We start from the raw sequence: 21,291 nt of genomic DNA on the forward strand, positions 1-21,291 counted from the left end.
AGGAAGAAATTCTTTACTGTGAGGGTGGTGAGGCACTGGAACAGGTTGCCTAGAGAAATTGTGGATGCCCCAACCCTGGTGGTGTTTATGGTCAGGTCGGATGAGGCCCTGAGCAACCTGATCTAGTGAAAGGTGTCCTTGCCCAGGGCAGGGGGGTTATAACTAGATGATCTCTATGGTTTCTTCCAAGCCAAACCACTTTGTAATTCTATAATTATGTTTTTTTCCTTCAAAAATGTTTTAAGTGACTAGTTCTCAAAATAACAACTATATTCAGAATATACATTCTATATTTGGAATATATTCAGAATTACTTTTACCTCCTCAAAAAGCTGTATTGAAGGAAACTCTTATAAATTTGAGTGGTTATTTGATTATCTGTATGATGCTCTTAGTCATATGGTTTATATTCAGGTAGTACTGGGAGGAGCTGGGAATTGGACTTGATCCTTATGCGTCCCTTCCAACTTGAGCCATTCTATGATTCTAAGAGTATAATGAATGTGTTTTAATCAGTTTAACTTCTGGCTAGGGTCCCAACCCATTTGTCACAGTAACTTTACCTCCAGCCCATTTCTTTAAGAGGAATGATTTACATTGTCATGCCTCCTCAGCTTTGTTAAAGCCTTTATTGTAGGATTTTGCTTTTCAGGTGATGAGACATCAAATGAGGCGCAGTAATATGTTTCTTGTCACTGGGAGGGTAGATTCAGATATGCTGAAAACAGGAATTTTGAGGGTTGAGGAGAGGGAGATGTTGTCTCTGTTTCTGGTATGAGTAACTGTCAAGGAGGTTAGGTTTCAGTACTGCACAGAAATTGAAAGTTATTGAGCTTTTGGATATTGGTATTTATTTTGATCTAAAGCTGTATTCAGTGCCCTGGCAATGTACTGATGTCACAAAACAGAACTGCATTATAATTATAGGATCAAGCAGCTTTGCTGGATATAATCTAATGCCTCTCAGTAATTATTGTATTTTAATGGACATGTTTGGTAAAGAGAATTCACTTTTGAATGCAAAAGTAAAGACTTAGGAAAAGGTGCAGATTTTTAAAGGCAATGAGTAAAAGCATGACTTTGTACTGTTTCAAGCTGCTACTTGAACACAAATGTTTGCTGCCCTGTTTTTATAACTGTTTTTGTTTATATCTTGAATCATGAAAGTCTCAAGATGTTTGATGACAGAATGGTTATGATGCTGCACTTTCATCATCACACTTCCACATTCGGTTTCATATCTCCAGATTGATTTAGGGCAAGTGTTACTGAAAGCTTCAAAAAACTGTGTTAAAGCTATGGAGGGCTATACAGAGTGAAAGGCTGCAGGGCCAGCATGAATTACTGGAAAAAGCACAAGCCACTGATAGATCATGCTGACTCTAGGAACAAAACCATGTTTTTGAGATGTCACACTAGTTTGGAGGTCAAATGGGAAATATGGAGCACAGGAAGAAGAACATGTTGACAATTCATCTCTTGATGGCAAATCCGGCAAAATTCCTTTGAGTGTTGATGTCTGAAAGCTGTTAGTTTGCTGACTGCTTGCTGGCCGGCATGTTCAATGATGATTGTGCTTCTCAATTTTTTATTTTTAAGGAATGAAATTATTTGGTTCCTGGGTATTTAACTGAGTGAATGCACTCACATTAACCAGTATTCCAATAACTTCTGCGACTATCTTGAAAAATTTCAATTTGCTTCCATCACATGAAGCCAAATCACTAGCAAAGTTGCTTTACTCTATGTTCCAATACAGACTCATACAGCCAACTCACACAGAAAAGTATGTGTATAATAGTAATTGTATCATAGTAAGATGTAAGTGTATAATAGTTTAAGTCTGTGTTAGCGTCTGCAGAGCAATCAAATCTGAACTGTGCTGGGCTGGATATAACAGGTTGACCAGAGAAGCTGTGGATGGCCCATCCCTGAAGGTGCTCAAGGCCAGACTGGATGGGGCTCTGAGCAACTTAGTCTAATGAAAGGTGGGTTGGAAATAGATGGTCTCTAAGGTCCCTTCCAATCCAAACCATTCTATGATTCTGTGATGATTCTATGATATCTAGAAGAAAAAGTTGTTTGCAGGAAGACTTAATATCTTTTTTGTCTGAGATACCTTACTTCACTGGTATGCCTTGATTGCCCTGGCAAATGGTAATTCTTTTTGAACCATTCTGGAATTGTCAGCTCTGTTGTTTTCCAAGCTGACAACAGTTTTGTTTAGCAGATTCTGTCACAAAAGGGTGAGATAGGTATTTTCTATGCTTGAATTCAAGTGTGTGGGGTTAATGATGAGTTGACTTTGAATTACATTATGTTTATTTTGATGATAATCAGCTCATACACAATATACAACTATTATTTGACTTTGTGGCTTATGGTGGTAAACAACACCAAAAGTTTATTTTTTATGCTTTTCCTATAGATATAGAAGTATGGCTTTGTTAGTCTGTGTGGGCTTCTATTTCCCCAGCAGTAGCTCACTGCTTCAAAGGAGCGCATTAAGTGGTGGTGTGGCTAATAGCTGTTCTATAGGTCAGCTTTGTTGTTCTCTTAATCAGGAGAACTGTTTTCACAGTTTGTTTTGGTTTAGTGAGAGCTTTTTAATAAGTACTCTCTATACATACTGAAGGAGGAAAGAGCAAAAGAAAGTTCTGGGCTTTTTGCATCAAAGATAGGGAATACCTTAAACTTCCCTGCGGGACTGCCTTCCCGCATGTGGGGGAAAGTGGGCGAGTAGAAGGGAGGGAAAACAAAGTGAGTTTATGGATATAGTTATATATACATTATAGAACACATATTTTATATCTATCTATTTGTATATAAAATTAAACGATTTGGTTTATGTATATATGTATATAAATACTTTTTTATATTTTTTAATTTCATAGTGGTAGGATGTTGCAGTATACCTGCTGATTGAATCTGTTGAGCAGAGCCCTCATCCTGGTATTTAGGATTAGCTTTTAATGGAAGTATTATTCCTGTTCAAAATGGAAGGATATAAATCTACACCATATTCATTGGTGTGTTTTTGTTTCAGGACAAAGAGAAGGAGGCTGTGTCCAAGTGAGTATAGCACAGATTTGGCTCCTGGCACTCTCTGGGTAGAGGTACATAGGCTGTTTCTGAACTTCAGCTTCTAATTAGATTAGAATTTTTTTTTTTTTATCTGAGTAGTAGCAGTTACCTTTTTTCAACGTCTTCACTTCCCAAGTCTTTTAGTTGATAGTGACTGGAATACAGAAGGTGTTTGCTTCAACTCCCTACCAGTAATGCTTCATTTAACAGAGCAATATTGGTTTTGCTGTTACAGGCAGCATAGAATACAAGGAGAGTGGCAGTGTGACGCACTGGTAAATAGCTGGGTAGTCATCTACAACTTGCTAAACTGCATTTCAGATGAGTCTGCAATGAGATGACTCTTCTGAAATATATTTCAAGGAATTGCCACAGGCTCCTAGATGGTAAACTTTTATTTCCGTGCAACAGGAAGGCAAAATGATGTGAGAAGTGTGTGGATGCAAGCACTGTATTTTACTTGGCAATGGCTTCTTGAAGTATATAAAGCCATCAGACTGGTAGGGTTTTTCTTTTTTTTTTCCCTCCCTAGAAGCTGTCTTTCACTGATCTATTTAGGGAGCATTATGAAGAGATCTGCTGATGAGGGTTGCACTGATGGCAGCCTGACAGGAGAAATTGTATTTCCATGAAAGTATGATCGAAAGTATTGGGGGGAAAAAAGAAAAGCACAGTTGGCTTCACAAGTGACACAAGTTTTACTCAGGAGGTGAAGCCTCTTGCTGAAGAAAACTTTGTAGAAAGGAGTAGCCCATGACACAGCTTCTTAGATGGCTGTTGGCCCTTTATTGCTTGGAGAGATCCAACTGCTGAATGTGTGTATTAACCTGGGCAGGTGGATTGAAGTGACTACTGTGGGATCCACCTTGCCAATATGCTGCTCTTCTTCATCTCCTATATATCTAATTGATTCAGTTTAGCAATGGCAAAGTCCTCTGCATGATTGTTATCATATGATTCCCTCTGTTGCAATTTTTTAAATTCAGAATAGCACTTGGAATTGCTGAATTAACATAAAATTTACTATCAAGTATGTTTTAATGATGACTTTTTTTAAAGGCAGGTACTTAAGTGGCAATAGTTAAAGGTTTTGAGGTGGAAAAATGCCTTGAGGGATTCAATAGCACTTCCTTCTTTCCCTCTGCAAAGTGTGTGAGTACAAGCTCCACATTGCTAAATCTGGCCTTTGCTGAGGCCCCTGAAACTGTGGGCTTATTTATATATAGCAAAATTGTTTTGTATATCTAATTGAAGGGATGATGAAAATTGAATATCAGCAAATAAACTGTAGCCAATGGTGGTTGCATCCTTCAGTGGTGAGTGAATACATTGGCCTTCAGCATATTATTCCTTGAAACTAGTGGAGTGTAATGTATTGGAAGGTGCAGGTTATCATGGCATAAAGTCTGGTGGCAGACAGTGTAATTTATATGGGAGCTAAAGCTTATCCTGGAGATAAGCTTTAGACTGCTTTTCATTAGACTGCTTTTCTAAAAAAATATACAATATAATGAAAAACCTTGTCCATTTAAAAAATATTTTCCTGAGTAGTATTTTGGCAAGAAACACGGAGGTGAATGGTCTTTCTGAGGCAGGATAAAATGCTTTCTTAGCCATTTTCATAGTCACATCAACATCAGCTTTATGTTTGTCTTGGAAACTGTGGTGTTCTATGACAGCAAAAAGGTCATTGATAAGGCTTCATTGAAATCCTAATATTAAAAACACGCCTCCAATTCATTACCACACGGATCCAAATCCAGAATATGTGTCCACAGTGGCTTTCTTAATGCATCTTTATCAGATGTCAGTTACCTTGACCTATGCATTAACATATTATTTCACCAATATGACAAGATATCAATGGTGCAGATTTTAAATGATCTTGAGGATTTCCCCTTGGGTTTAGTTTTTCATCTTTTTTCTGTTAGCAAACAGCAATGCAGGAACTTGTAGGCAAATATCAGATGATAAATTGGATCGTTCCATTTGCAATGGTTCAGTGGACCCTGTTTCCTGTCTTGGATAATTTTTAATTTTAGTTTCATATAGCTAAAACTAAATGTACTGTAAGATGTGAAGCCGATTTATAGAGGGATGTACAGTATAAAGCTATGATTTATTAAGGAGCCCAGAGGGAAATAATTTTTGTTTGTTTTAAGGGGCAGGAATGCATATGGTTAGTTATTAGCTTCATTGCTTTCTAAATTAGATTAGTGCAAAAGTGGTATGCCATTGAGTATGAATGTGTGTGTCCTCTGCCAATCCGTGTGCTCTCATGTGAGGGAAACTTCAAACCATAGATTAAAAAGTTGAAACAGACTCTAAAAGGACTATTTGTCAAAAATCTTTTTGCTCTCATGCCTAACCAGCCCTCCTGTCCTCTGTTTCTCGTGATCTTGGTAAAGCGGAAACATGAGGTGGAAAGGTGTCACTGCTGGGTGAATTGTGTGGCTGGCGCTGAAGGGACAGCCCTGGCTGCCTGGAGTCCTGCCTGTCTCTTTGGTGCCGGTGTGGAGCTGCAGGCGCTTCCTGCAAACTTGTGTTGGCACCTTCTGCTCTTCAGTGGCAGGAGCTGACCCAGCCTTTGCTTTCGTCTCGGCAAGACGCTGTTGTGGCTCGTGGCACTTGGGATGCGCTCGCTAAGAGCGGGTCCACACTCCAAATGCGTCTTTAAGAGTTTGCCTAAAAACCGGCATCAGTTTCCTTTGATATTGTTATTTATTATATATGTTGTTATATATATAGTTATTGATCTGTATTATTTCCTTGTTTCTCTCGGCCTGTTGGTGCAGTCCATGCCCTCCCTCGTTCACCTGCTGCCGGTGCGTGCTGTTGGTAGATGGGTCGCTGCGTTCACCTGCTCTGGTGGCAGTGACTGCATCAGGCGTTTCAGACGAGATCAGAGGCGCCTGGGGCCGCCCAGGAGAGGAAGAAGGTAGCTCCGAGGGCTTTTCTCCGAGTTACCCGCTGCCCCATCGCGGCTCGAAGACGCCTTCCAGCTGCGGCCTCGCCCGCGGCCCAGCGGGTGGCGCCCGAGCACCGCCCGCTCCTTCAGCCTCGGTTGTGGCCGCTCGGGATCACGAAATCCGCTGGAAATCTTTTTTTCTGTGTATCAGAGCCGCTGCTTTTTGTCTGCCCCCCCTTTTATTTATTTTTCTTTCCTTTTTTTCTTTTTTTCCGCCCCTCTCTTCTTTTCCGGTGAGAGGTATTTCAGAGGAGCAGCGGCTCCTTCTGATGCTCTTCCAAACCGTCCACTCGTCACCCCTTGGCTGCCCCCAACTCTCTAGAAAAACAGTACCTTGCTTGCATTAAAAGTGTCACTTTGCCTCGTAACATGTACACGTTGACATTGTTTCAGTTCATGTACAAAAGAAGCAAGTTAGTGGTTGTTTAGTCAATTAATCTAAAATCTGATGCCTCTAGCTAGTGAAATAAGCCCTTGAGCTCTTGGTGATGAAAATACAGCCACTTTGTCCCTGTAACAACCTGGCACTGTTGGGAGGCTCAGGGTCATTATGGGACTCTTCAGTCCTCTGGATTGGTTCACCAGGGTTTAATTCCAATATCAAGCAATTTGGTCCATTTTATTGTTATTTTTGATGGAAGAATATCCTAGCACTTCTCCCTTTATAGTGTCTGATGAAGGATTTTTCATTCCTTTGGTGGGAACAACATCAGGGACAGGATAAGAATTAGTTGCAATGTCCAGTACAGCAGGGGGAGTCTCAGTTCTTGGTTTGCTAACCACTGGTAGCAGCTGAGTCACTGAGAAGACTGAGGGGAGATCATGACAGCAAGGAGGGGAATGCTTACCTCTTGAATATTAGCTTTCAGAAAGCTGACAGCACATCTCTGCTTAGACCACTGTGCTAAAATCTGAGAGCTGTTAATCTTGTGCAAAGAAGGCAGGTCTGTTCTGGGTTTACCTGTAAAAAATTCAAGTGTTTAATGACATGACTTATTTCAGTGAATTGTGAGTGCTGACTTGAAAGTTATACATTTGTAGTGTCACTGTCTACCTTACATTTGCAAAGAGAATTCTTCTGATTTTAAAAATTCAGGTTTTATTTGTTTAGGTTTTGGTGTTTTTTTTTTTTTTTTTTTTTTCCTTCTGAGAAATAGCCTGCCAGTTTATTATGAGAATTTCTAAACTTCAGGGGGAAAAATCCATGGACTCAACATGCATTTGTGCCATAAATGTATTGATGAAGAAGTGTTTAAATGAGCTGCAGTGTTGAAATCTATACTATGTTTTTTGAAATGTTTTAGGTATCTTGCTGTCCCTAATGGGAAGAACAAGCCACAGCATACTCATCTTTCTGTTTTTTGCCCTTACTTCTTGTACTAATGTTGTAAATGGCTTTTGAAAGATTTTTGGTTTGTTAAAACATTGTTTTTGTTAGGGTGTGTTATTACATTATGGAAATCCTTTTTTGTTTTGTGCAGGAGGAGTTCAGAGAACTACATGAAGAACCAACTGATCCTCAGGCACAGCAGGAAATAATTAACAGCATTGAAGAAGTTTATTTTTCCAATGATTCCTTTGATATTGTGAAGTATGAGTTAGAGGTAAGCTTTTCTCTGCTTAAGAGAAAAGACAGCAGCATAACAAAAAATGAAGATCAAGAATATGCTTATTTCAATGAGCTATTTTTTGTTTTGTTTCTTATATCTTGCATTAATATGAAACTGTACTCTCCTACGTCATTTTGCAGTTCTAGTGTATAGTATTGGTGCAGTCTCTTTTAATGTGGTAGCATTAATATCAGTTGTGCTAACAGACACTTCATAATTCAAACTATAGTGAAAAAGCCAAAATGTTCAGGAAAAAAAAAGTCGGTTCTATATTTTGTGTATTTTTTTTTTAGCAAACTAACTGAGATATAATAATTTCCTTGTTGGGGGTTGTGTTTATGTATATATGGCTTAAAATAAAGTAACTTTGAGGTAATTATGAGGCAATTATGATAATACATCGTATATCTTACCACTAATTGATTTCAGTATCCATAATTTGAAATAATGGATTAATTCTGCAAATTAGATTGCAAAATCAATAAGAATGTTTCTTTAATGAAATTGATTGCTTAGTTAATACTATGTGTGATTTAACATCCTTTAATTTCTCACTGAATTTAATTTATTGTTTATATGCAGAGGCTTCCTCCAGTACTTAGTCTTCAAGAACTGGAAGAGTACAGAGACAAATTAAAACAACAGCAAGCTGCTGTAAGTAAACTTGTTTCTTCTGTACCCTCACACAATTTACATGTTGTCTGTAAGTCTAGCAAGAAGTGTAACTGAAAAAGTTTTGGTTTCTTAAACACTTCAGATATGCAATTTTAAAAAAATATTATATTGTGTGCCTTTATAGTGGAAAAGCATCACTACCTCATATAATTGTATGAAATCATAGAAGTAAGTCTTAGTGACAAGTATAGTAACAAGCAAATGTGCTATTTCTTTAGAAACTTGATTTTCTGAATGTTCATCTTTTCATGTCTATTACCAGAAAGGTCATGTTCAACACGGCACTGAATGGTGCAGTAGTATCTCTCTTTTTGCAGGGTTTCTAGCAACGTAAGACATAAAATGTTTTGAAAACTGTCTCCTTGGAGATGCTGTTTTCTCTTACTTTTCATTTGCCAATTTGTTAATTGTCCACAAGAGTTTCTAGTGAATACTGGTACAGAGTTATTACATAATAAACTGAATGGAATGTTATGAGTAGTCAAAGGTGAGAAGTCGAAGCTGCAGTTTTTGAAAGGTACTTGTTATATTCCTGGCTTTTTTAGTTTCTATTCATACATTAGTTGTTGTTCCATTGCTCTTTTAAGATGAATAATATGGTACAGGAAACAAATGTATTAACTGTGGTATTTGGAGAGTCTCTGCAAGAAAAATAAAAGCAGTAGTCCTAATTCATGTCTTTGAATGAAAGAAATGTATAGAAGGGGAATGTTGCATTGTTAACAATACATAGAGAACAAGTGCCTTCTGCCTAAGGCTGCTTCCCTCAGAATATACATATGAAATTATGTGAAGTACTGGTGAGAAGCTGAGGAAATGAATGAATATTCCAATATCCCATATTTCTCACCAAGAGCTATAAGGAAAGAAGTTGTGAGTGGTAGGTTTTTGTTTTATTTGTTTTTTTTCTTTTTTTAAGTTTAAGGGAACATCTGGTGATTACCTTGTTTTGAAAGGAAGTGCTCTCATGACTGAGACAACTTCACTGAGATATGTTGAATAACCCTAATGTGTGTTATCAATGTCTTGGCCATTTTTGCTTTCAGGATGGGAACTGGTTGCAGCTGGGGGAATAGTTTCAGGGCTTGGCTGCTGCTGAAATATTTGAACTGGAAAGTGCATGCAACTAATGAATAATAGGGATGAGAACTGAACACAAGGTTTCCAGTAAATATCACCCAGATGTGTCTTTCTTTTAGAATACAAACACGTAAAAGCCAAAACTTTTGACAAGAAACATGTGCCCAGTTCTTTCCTACCATCTCCCCAGTCAGGATTGGGCCTTTCTTGTTTGTTCCTTAATCTAGACAAAATGTGTTTCTGCTATAGGAAGGAATTGTTGCTTGGTTGTTTTCTTCCTTAGGCATGTGCCAAGGTGCTAAAATTTCTTATATGCTGTATTTCATGTCCTTGTGTCATATTTCCAGGTGGAGTGTGAGAGGCTGTTGCATGTTTTCTTCTTCTGTCTCAATTATTGTCCATTTATCTTGTGATAGGTCATTTGGATTACTGTCTGCATTAAAGGAGTTTACTGTCCTCTGTGGAAGACAGTACTACAGAATGTTGTATGTTGTTAGTTCAGTCCTAAAAATATTTTAATCGTGATTTGAATAAATTATTAGGTAGAGGACTCAAGAAGTCTGTTGACATATCACACAATACCTCTGCTTTTGAAAAAGACTAAATACTGCCTTTTTCACTTCAGTATCTGTACCTATAGGTAGCATAGGAATTTACAATGGTGGTTTAGAGATAATACCAACTTCTAAACTTCTCTTATACAAAGCAGTCATATGAGTGTGAATTACAGATACTAGAGCTCTAATCTTCCACTTCTCACTGACTGTTACCATTTGCATTTGCACAACTGATCTTGGACGTGCCTTTGTTTTTAGAGTCACTATAGACTCTGTATTTTCTGTAGTTTGCTCATTGGTTTTTCATTCCACTGGATGGATTCCAGCTCACTCAAACTTTTTTTAATGTATGTATCATGACAACTTTAATTTGTAATCACCTTACTATGGACAACTTGTATTAGAAGGCTTCTTGAGTTGTATGTCTGTTAGACTTCATACTTCATTTTAATTAGTAGGCTAATATCCTCAGCTGTGTTGTTTTTTCTTCAGGAGACGAAATATTTTTTACTGATGTGATTAGGAAAGAGACAATTGTTTGGTCCCCTCAGAAAATGTTGTTGGCATGCCTTGATAACCGTGGTGGTCACATTTGTTGCTAGCAACTGCAATTCAGGATTCCAAGAGTTAACACAGCACAACTATATCTCTTATTCACTTGTACTGCTTTAACAGTGAAGAATCAAACCGTTAGATTTGTACTAGAGCAATGCATAACTAGCAGGTATATCCATGTCCTGAAGTTTCTTACAGGTACAGGGCTAGAATGAAGAACATGTTGGAAAAGGGAGGAAAAATTTCACAGGGCATAGGCTGTGCAGTGAACAAAACTTCTTAAGAGCCCGAAGGTCATGGAGGCTTGTGTGGCATTTGGGCTGATAACATCCTTTCCTGACCACACCCCACTCTGGAATGGTTCTTTTGCTGTCCTGCAAGAGGAGCATTTTATTAATTATAGAACTACCGAGAGGTTTTAAGAACCAGCAAGAAGTTTTAAAATTGCTTTGTGATTCTGACCTGCTTTTAATATGGAAGGAAGAAAGCGTAGCTAGGTATATGCCCCTTTTCCAGATTGCCAGCTGATGATATTGGAATACTTTGAAGACCATTTGTATGCAAATGTTCTTCCAGAGGATGGGAATTTACTTAGTGGAGCCGGTAGAAGTTTGTTACAGGAATGCTTATTGAAGATCCCAACTCCGTGCTATGTTTGACTAAGCAGGCAGGTGTAGAAAAACCTCATTGTCTCTCTTTGCCAGTAGTGTACTGTGGGCTGACTGTCAGCCAGTTTTATTTTATTTCTCTTTCTGGGAGTATTGTTCCCTCAGAAGAATATATAACAATACCAATAATTTCTTTGTCATGTTTGAAACCATTTCTTCTTAAATATTTGTAGTCCCTTCTGAAAAACAAAACAAAACACACTGTTCTCAAGCTTGCATTTATAAGACTGTTAGTGTTGTATTTCTTTTTAAGCTTTGTGTTTGTACACAAGAGGTTGATTAAGGTAGCAATACCTTTTTTTAAAATTCAGTACAGACAGCAGCTCTCAGTAGTATTTCACTTACTGTTACTTCAGAACAATGAGGAAAATTTTAAAATACGCATATTCTGTGTGCTAAAGAAAGGGTATAATGTGCACAGGGTGAATATTCATTTTGATGCAGATTTAATTTAATACAATGTCAGTCTTTATGGCTTTCTTAGATCTTCGTCTACCATGGTTTAACTCCAGCTGGCAATGAAGTACCTTGCAGCCACTCACTCATTTCCCCACCAGTGGGATGGAGGGGAGAATGGGAGGAGAAAACTCATGGGTTAAGATAAAGGTAGATAATGCAAAAAAAAATAGCTGAAAAGTAGGTAAAGCAAAAGCATGTGAAGCAAAACAAGAAATTAATTCACTACTTCCCATGGGCAGGGAGATGTTCAACCATCTTTAGTAAAGCAGGGCTTTATTACATGTAACAGTTATTTGGGAAGACAGGTGCCATCACTCTGAATATCCTTCCCTTCCTTCCTCTCCCTCCAGCTTTACATGCTGAGCATGTCACCGTATGGTCCCATAGAGGTCATCATATTGACCCTACGTCCCTTAGGTCAATTGGGGTCAATATCCCAGCTATGATTCCTCCCAGCAAATTGTGCACACCCTGCCCACTCACCAGTGAGGTGGTACGAGTTCAAGAGGCCTTGATTCTGTGCAAGCACTGCTCAGCTAGGACATCTCTGTGTTATCAGCACTCTTTTCAGTGCAAGTCCAAAACAGCCCCATATTACTACTATGGAGAAAATTAACTCCAGCCCAGCTCAAACCAGCACACCTTGGTAGATGGTTAACTTAAATTTGTACTCTAGTAGTAGGACGAGCAGAATATACTTGCAGTGTGCCAAATTATTTATATACTCTAGCATGTTCCTTAACAAGCAGAGAGTTAAGGGATTAATTTAAAAATGCCCACTAATCCCTAGATGAAACTGTGAACATTTTTCTTACCTTGCTTCTAAGGAAAACTGATCATAATTTTTATGATTTTTTTTTATGTTGTTGTGGAATATTTATTAAGAAATTTCAAAAATACAGAAGTAAATGATAGAGAAGCACAAACTTGTAGAACTTTAGTATGGGCATGGCCTACATAATTGAGATTGCTATGTATTACATGGAATGTTCTTCTTTTTAAGGTATCTAAAAAAGTTGCAGACTTGATCCTTGAGAAACAGCCTGCATATGTTGAGGTAAGAAGACTAACAGTTACTTTTTAAGAGTAAACTGCTCAATTTTGTGATGTTATAATGCTGCACTGGTTTCATTGAGGATTAATATAGTCATCTGTTAGGAGGGATGCTAATGTCTGGGTGGAACCAGCTATTTATGCACGCTAAACCTCTATAGTGAAAAGAACCAAGGGCATATTGAGTTGGAATTCCTTAGGATGATAAATGTTTTGGCATATGGTCAGTTTTAAGAAGGCTTTCTGAAAATATGAATTCAGAAGCTTGATTAATACCTCTAGTGGACTTGGAATAGGAGCTGCTTTAGTGCCTATGCTTAGGAACAGTTTCACTGATCTCAGGCAGTTGCGAGAAGAAAGCATGTAAGAGAAGACTGAGCTGGAAATAGAGTCTCACCATGTCAGAGATCTCTTAAAAGCAAAACAAAGCAAAACTGCTTTAGCTGCTTGCAGTAGAATATTGGCATGGCTTCTCTCCTTCCTCCCAAAACATATTTGCAACAGCTGTCATAATGATTCTCTAAAAAGAAGATGTTTTTTTCATTTATTTTTACTCATTTATTCTTCATACTGTTCCTATAACGTGTGGTCAGCACTGCCTGATTTTATGTGATTGTTTCAGGAAACAACATGGAGAATTCTGCAAAGTGGAAAATAGTGATTGTTACCAAGTTAGTCTGAGAATTATCATGTGATGAATAATTCTGTGTATGTACAGCACCTTTTGTCACCGTTGTCATACCAGTGATTATGGCAATTCACATATTGGTCAAGAAACTGTAAAGAGTGTGGGAGAGCAATGATGGCTTGTACTTCTGAATGTGAACCCATGGTAGATGTCATGGAACTGCAGTTATTTTCCTCTTTCATCCTGAGGGCACAACATCCTCTTCTCCTCGCTTGTGCTTATGACCCCTGCATCCAGCCTTACTGACCCTGCCATCTGTGCTCTGGCATTTCACTGGGTAAAAGGAGGACTGCTGCTGTTTAAAGATAAATGTGGGGGATTAGGCACTACTTGGTTCATCTCCTGCAATAGCTGGTGGAAGAAAAAAGCTGTAACAGTGATGTTTCAGTTTTAGTTAAAGGAGTGAGGTGGGAGGCTATTGCAGAAAGAGGCTGGTAAGTGCTACAGTGGTTGACACTTCGTAAGATAGTGTAGGGGGGAGTTGTGTGGTATAAAAACCTTCTGGTATTATTGCACTGTCACACGTGTTTGAAATTGATACTTTTGAGTGAGTGCTGCTTTTCTGAATCCAGCAGCTTCACTTTGAAAACCTCTTCTCACTGCGGCAAATGTGCTGCTTGCATTTTGCTGTGTAATGTTAATGTTCTTATGGCAGCAGCATCTTAGTAAGGTGCTCATGTTTTATATCAAGAAGTGCTTTCAGATGTTCCAATGGGACAGTTAAAAATCCATTGCGCCACTAGGAATCTTTTAAAAACGTTTCTTTTAAGTGCATATTTGCCTGATTAAGTCAATAATGGCATCTGCAGTTCAGTGTCCAATTACAGCAGCAGGTCATTAGGAGAATAAAAAATGCAGTTGACTGTCTCCTGGACGCATTTTAACTGTGCAAAGTAAAGTTTAGGGATATCATGATTTGCACCCCATTTCTAGTATGAAATACTTGTCTAACAGGCACTACTATGGGCTAACAGAGGCACAGCACAGACACAGGGCAAGGGATTTATAGTTTTCCCTTCTCCTTGAAAGGAAAGGCATGCTTTAGGAACAAACAGCGGGTGGAAGATTGTCTTTGAGAAGAGAAAAAATTTATTCAGCCCTAAATGCTGGGCAGAAGACTCTCTCTGGGGACCTTTAGGCTGCACTTTTTCCTTGTGCCTCTTCATCCAGTCACATTCAAAGGAGAGATTTTATAGAATCTTTGCAACAGGCGGGACTGGAGTTGCTCCTTATTGTATGTGTTTCTTCATGAGAAAGGAAATAAAAGCCTTTTGAATAACTCTCATATTTTCAAAGTATGTTTTTAGTAGGTATTGAGGAAAGGAATCTTTGAATTTGGTTTCTTAAGATATTTTGCATATCAGCAACTAAGCTGTCATTTTTACAAAAGCAACGTTGGTAACATAAAGGAGCTGATTTTGGTGAAAGGTGCAGCTCAGTGATTTGGAGACTGACCGGGAGCTGATTTGGAACTGAACTAAACTTGGAACTTGTTTTTGCTTGTCCTATCTTTAGAATTAGTTTGATTTTCAAAGTGAAAGTCTCCCTTCCCCTCATGGAAAGCACTTGATATGTTTTGAAATGATGAACAGAATTTAAAAAAAAATTATCATTTTCTGTAGTGTGGGGAAAGCATTCACTTTTCTACAGTACTGTTCCTAACAAAAGAAATCCTAATAGTTGGGATTACACTAGGCACTTCACTGAGTCAAAAATCAAGCTAAAATCAGGTCACCTCTGCTGAAGAGTTTTCAGCTGAAATTCAACAGGATACAATTAACATTCATTATGAAGTGACATCTATTAAATTGGTAGAACACAAGTGCTTCTAAACAAGAAAATGCTGTGTGAAACATGATTTTTTTTGTTTGTTTTGTTTTGCTGCTCTCTGGCATATTAATTATGCCTGTCCCTGTGTTTCTGTCCCTAAAGCTTTGATCATTCTGTTGTGATGCACTAATGGTTTAGAGATTCTTAGGCTAAATGTATAATGTATAAATATAGAGGGTCCCACTGCAGTGGAAATGGATTTCAAATAGCTAACTTCAAAAGAGAGTTGTATTTTAAAAGATAGTTTTCATTAATGTTACATTGCAATGCTTAGCATATATAAAATGATGAAACAAATAATATATACAGCAACTCTACAAGGTCTTTATAACATCTCAAGAGAAATCTACTAATCACTAGTCTTTATTGGTGTGTAGCACAACGTTAAATTGTATATTTATTCAACCTATTGTCTCTCTGTAGGAACTTGAACGTGTTACATCATTGCAGACTGGCCTTCAGTTAGCAGCTGTTATTTGCACAAATGGAAGAAGGTATCTTGCTTAAGTAACTGCAGAGATTGAAAGGGGGGAAAAGTATTTAAGAAGAAATCTGTATACCCAGGAAGTTTGCTTGCTGATGATATTTCCATATTATGTACTGAATGCTATTAGCAGTAGTAGTTAAGGATACTAAAATGATTGCAAACTCTTGCAGCTCTCACTTTTGCCATTGGGGGGTTCTCTTCAAAACAGGAAGGTTTTGAGATACACTGATCCACAGACAAATGCAGAAGGGAGGATGTGCCTTCTTAGTAGTCTGTTGATATCTCATTTTCTGAGTTTCCTTAAAAATGCTGATGATCTTATTTTCTAGCATGTATTTTGATGGACATGTTAGAATTGATTAGAAGTAAGTATCATTTTCTGAATTTGTTGAAGATTATGTTAATTTGTAACTTTTGCAGACACCTGAATATAGCAAAGGAAGGCTTCACACAAACTAGTTTGGGGCTTCTTGCAAATCAGAGGAAGCGACAGTTGCTTATTGGACTGCTAAAGTCTCTGAGAACAATAAAAACACTGGTATGTATAGTTATTTTTTTCAGTGGGAAGTATTTTTCTTATTTTCTCTGTAGTTATTGTTCTTTGTTTTTTGGTTTTTTTTGTAGCAAAGAACTGATGTGCGTTTGAGTGAGATGTTGGAGGTAAGTCCCTGCTGGACTGGTTAAATTTGAAGCTATTCTAAGTCTACTTTTGTCTCTTCCCTTCCTCTTGCAAACAGGCTGTGGCTGTGTGTGCATGGGATGAAATTCTATTTTTATTCTTTTTTTTAAATGTTGTGCAAAAAACTTCATATCCAATTAGATAGCCCCTCTGCCAGAGGGAGTATTTTTTGTAAAAACCTTAATCCTGCCTTTAGATCTGAGGCTTGAGTTAGTTCGGTAAAAATGCTGTGGAATCTTCACTCCCCCTACTGCCCTCAACTTATACTTCTTTTCTGACCTTAACTTGATAGTTGGGAAGAACAGAAGGTGAGATTTAGCTGATTGTTGATATGCTGTGTCTCGATAAAGTACTTCTACTGGTATATTACTGTACAAATTTATAGAGGGGCTGTAAATTATTTTTGTTCTATTAATAAAATAGTATTTTATTTGTAAGTGTAGTAGTTTCTCTCCTTACTCATTGGGTTGGCTTTTTAGTAGTCACTCGTAGAAAACATTGCAGCATGCAGCTCATGACACTGAAAATTCTGATACTCTTGTATATACTGCCTAAAAATGCAGTAGATACTGCACAGAGTGAAATAAGATCCTGTCTTAACGTGATTATTGTGTGAAAGAAAATTCGGAATTTTATTGACAACTGTGTTTTAATCATAGTACATGTATTTGCAGCTATTACTGGATGGAATGTCATGATGATAATCCTTAATTAGTAAATTTGATGTGATGAATTTGAAGTTGGATCTTAATGGTTGTAACTTTTAAGATTCTTTGAGTTTAATTCCGTCTAGAGTAAATCCCCTTGTGTCAGCAAACTTTCTTATTCTGTACCAAGCAGGAATGTACTCATTTTCAGGCGGCGTAAATATTGTCTTCTGCTCATTAAACCCTGTACAATGATTAGCTTTTAATTTCTGTGCTGTATTTTGTCATACAGGAAATCAACTGTCTACTAGTAGGAGTTGTCTTGAGACAGAGGTGTGGGTGTTGCATTCACACACAGACTCTGATATCTGATTATCGTAATCCGTCAGTGATATTTAAGGGCTGGAACTGCTGTTTCTACCTGAGTGCAGTTTTAAAGCTGCGCTCAGTGTCTGCCCCCAATAAGTTATCCCAGATATTGACCAGTTTATTGTCTTTACTCCAAGAAGTTAGTAATGGAATATGCACGAGAGCTATTAGTAGCCATTCACAGAAGAGGATTTGGAAAGGGTTCCCAATTGAAAAGGGCTAGAAATGAAGCTACAATAGCTTCTAGGGCTGAGCTGCATCTGGAATACATTAGTAATATATCTTATGCAAACAGGCTTTCTGATTTGAGCTCTGTTAGACTTAATGGAACAAATACCAGGTTTACAATGGAGAAAGATGCAAAGACCTGTAAATGCAGCAATCATTTTAGACCAATGTACTGTTCTGTTTTCATCTAATGGATAATGTATTTGGATTTTTTTTGTGTATTTTTTTTAGCTAAACTTGATCTGCATTAGAACACTGCTGTTAAAACCAATTTCATTTCAGAACCTCCTTTATGATAATAGCGGAATATAAATTGCCCCTGTGTTTCTACTCTTCAGTCAATGACTGAAATGCCAGTAACAACTTCGTATTTGAGCTCTCTAAAGCACATATTATAGCTGATGTAATTATGACAAAAAAGGGAAGCTCTTAGCTATTAAAGAGGGTTTTCCTTTCTCCAAGGCTCTTTCTGGTCTCATGTCTAATAAAACACAAAAATAGTAGATATACCCAAGGCACAGTCCATGTTCTGATGGCAAGATCCTGGGGTTTTATATTTTTGTGTCTATGGTTTTTTTTGTTTTTGTCCTGACATCTTCATATACTTCCTGATTCATCTGTCTACCTATTGGATATTCTTTTTACAAATTAGGACAATGTGCCCATATTTTTATTCTAAAGTTTGTTCTTTTTGCCCTGAGGCCTTGGGTGGTGTGAGGCCACTTGTATTTAAATTAATTTCTAATAACCTATAGAATGTGTCAATTTAAATAGTGTTTATTTGAGCATAATGTTAGAAGTGTCTTCCTTGTCTCTTTTTAGGTTTTGTAACCCAAGCCTGCCAGTGTCTGAACTTACCTCTTTCCATGCTCATGAATAGATCATACTGTATTAACAAAGGTTGGAAAGATGTTTAACTGAGAAGATGTTAGTTTTTTTGTAATAAAAATTTTCTGATGTGTTTTTTATGAATGCAAAAGGAAACAATACAGCAAGTTGTTTGCATAAGGTAATGTAATAGATAGTGTTTTCAGACATTGCTAATGTCTGTTTCAAATTCCAAACTACTTGCACATTAAGTGCTGCAGTAGACCCTCACTCTTTTCTTTTAACTTTACTGTGTAGACATGAGGCAAAATATTTTATTCTTAATGTTAATTTGTAAACATGCAAGCAAAAATGGGTGTTGTACTGTTGCTTCAAATGAGGTTTCAATTGTATTTTATCCTAAGGAAGAGGATTATCCAGGAGCTATTCAGCTGTGCTTAGAATGCCAGAAAGCTGCCAGCACCTTCAAACACTACAGTTGTATAAGGTAAGGTAACATTGTGCAGATTTTAGCTTCTGTATGATTTTATTTGTAAATTGTATAGAATCATAGAATCAACCGGGTTGGAAAAGACCACCGAGATCATCAAGTCCAACCCTTGATCCAACAGCACCGTGGTTACTAGACCATGGCACTAAGTGCCACATCCAGTCTCAATGTATGAAACAGTGACCATTAATTCTTCTTCTCTAGAGGAGGTTTGATGGAAATGTTATTTTCTTCTTAGAAAAGTAAAATTGAGTCAGTAATAAAAACATAAGTATCCACTGTAGTTTCCCGCTTTCTGGTACCACTACTAACCGGTCTTCACAATCATAACACTGTATAATCTGTGTTTGGACTATATCATTGTTTTGTAACTGTTGTAATATGTTGGCAGGTAAAGTTTCAACTAAGACTGAATTATAACTGTGCTACAACATGCAGCCTAGGGATACCTGAGCTGATTTTTTAATAAGCAAGTTTATATTCTGGAATTAATTTACCTACAGCAAGATGGCCTCTGGAGGATAACCTACCCTGATTCTTGGCAATGAAATTAGCAAGTGCGGAATTTCATGCTGACATGAAGAAATTGCTTTCAGAACTGGAACTAATCCAAATATCTGCAGTTCCTAGCTTAGAAAGACTTGATGTTTCCATACTTTTAAAAAGGAAAAAAAAATAAGCAGGAAATGCTCATAAACTCCAGCAGGAGATGTAGTAACATCAAATTGTTGTGGAGGCTTTTCTGTTTGAAGGCTTGTTGCATGTGGAGAAACAATAAGGAAGTATTTTCTACTCTAGTTTTTAATGCCAGCTCTTTTTGATGCGGTTTTTTTCTATTTAAACCTTTCTTTGGAGGATGTTGTGTCCAGTTTATCTAATGGAACCAAAAAAGGAGGGTGATGGGCATAATCTTTAAGCTACAGAACTAAGTAGGGAAGCTAGAATCTTTTGATAATTAACATAGGCCCCCTAGGAGAAGATTCAGAGCACAGAAGGAAGTTGTTTAAAATCAGGTATGGTGATTATTTAATGAAAACTCTGCTTTCCATGCATGAAGAGAATATCCTGCCTATTTCTTTGTTGCTTTGATCCTTCTGAACAAAAACATAGTAGTCATGTTTTGTGTCTTTTTTTTCTGGCTGGTGTTCTAAAATTTTTAAACCTGATTGTTGCAAAGATGCAGTGGTGCCTTTCATTGTCCTAAGGAGTGTCTCTTATGGTAGCTATTTTTTGTTAATCTTTTTCTACCAAGTATAGCTCAGAGAAGTGAAATAATGGTGTTTAAAAATTTTTCTGAGAGTTTTGTAAGCTTGAGTTCTTTTATAGCATTTCTGTAACAGGTTCCTGAGCAACAAAGAAAAGTTACTATAGTTTACAAAGACCTGACAGCCTTGACCTTTCTGGGTATGTTCTGCTCTAGACCACAGTGCCAAACCAAAACATTTGAAGCATGAGTTTCTTGGGGGTTGGGAATGTCTTTGAATACTTGGTTAAACCCTAGCAGGATGGGGCCTTATCTGGGCCATCTTAACAGTGCTGTGTTGTAAACCTAGGGTTATGTGCTGCTGCAACAAATACCTTAATTTGAAGCATTAAGAATACTGCATATGCCTGAAGTAGATACCTTTCAATAATGACAGTGGTGAGATGGTGCTAGTCTGACACAGTAACAGCAGCTTAAATGGTTTATGATAAATGACTATATTGTGACTTGGTAGCAGGCAAATGTGTTTTTGGAAATAAGGAACTTGGTCTGAAATATTAATGTAATCAGTAATTTTATTTTAAACATTTTCTTCTTTCATTAATAGTGAGTTAAATTCAAAACTGCAAGACACCTTGGAACAAATAGAGGTAAGAGTTGATATATTGATGTTTAGTATATTTTAATATTTAACCTCTAAGTATATGTTAGTAATTAACCTCTAAAGTACTAGAGCTTTCCAATACAATGTTGTTAGCAATTACAGAATGTACCCATTTCTTTCAATTACTCTCTTTGGAATGCTATGGTCAGTGCTGTTCATGTAAACTTTTGTGATGCAATTAATCTAAATGCTCTGTAATATGTTGTCATACTTACGAGCCCAGTTCACTAGTTGTGCCCACTGTAAGTGGTAGAGCAGTCAAATTAAAAAGTCAAATAACATTTGAAGTACTGAACTTCTGTGAGTTCTTTAGACTATTTGTAAATAGTTGTGAAAAGTAAATCAGCAGCAAGCCATTAGGTTTGGATAAGCTACACAAGAGATCACAGTGTCACTGGAAATTTTAGAGGTCAGCAAACTGCTGGATAGGGCCAGTGCTAAGCCAGAGGAAGTAAGACTTAAATAATT

At 37.4% G+C, this 21,291-nt stretch overlaps 1 protein-coding gene across 4 annotated transcripts in view; it reads left to right on the top strand.

Annotated features, from left to right (window-relative positions):
* The window catches only part of VPS50 (VPS50, EARP/GARPII complex subunit), an 82,452-nt gene that overhangs the window by 3,398 nt on the left and 57,763 nt on the right, over positions 1-21,291 (top strand). For all 4 annotated transcript variants that reach the window (XM_017817758.1, XM_017817760.1, XM_017817759.1 and 1 more), the window contains exons 3-10: positions 7,534-7,656; positions 8,245-8,316; positions 12,660-12,713; positions 15,651-15,721; positions 16,135-16,252; positions 16,339-16,374; positions 18,870-18,952; positions 20,767-20,809. In XM_017817758.1, the coding sequence (XP_017673247.1) occupies positions 7,534-7,656; positions 8,245-8,316; positions 12,660-12,713; positions 15,651-15,721; positions 16,135-16,252; positions 16,339-16,374; positions 18,870-18,952; positions 20,767-20,809 (600 nt within the window). The remainder of the gene's footprint in view (positions 1-7,533; positions 7,657-8,244; positions 8,317-12,659; positions 12,714-15,650; positions 15,722-16,134; positions 16,253-16,338; positions 16,375-18,869; positions 18,953-20,766; positions 20,810-21,291) is intronic.

The sequence above is a fragment of the Lepidothrix coronata genome, unplaced genomic scaffold (assembly GCF_001604755.1).
Source record: "Lepidothrix coronata isolate B3197 unplaced genomic scaffold, Lepidothrix_coronata-1.0 Scaffold62, whole genome shotgun sequence".
Lineage (NCBI taxonomy): Eukaryota > Metazoa > Chordata > Aves > Passeriformes > Pipridae > Lepidothrix > Lepidothrix coronata.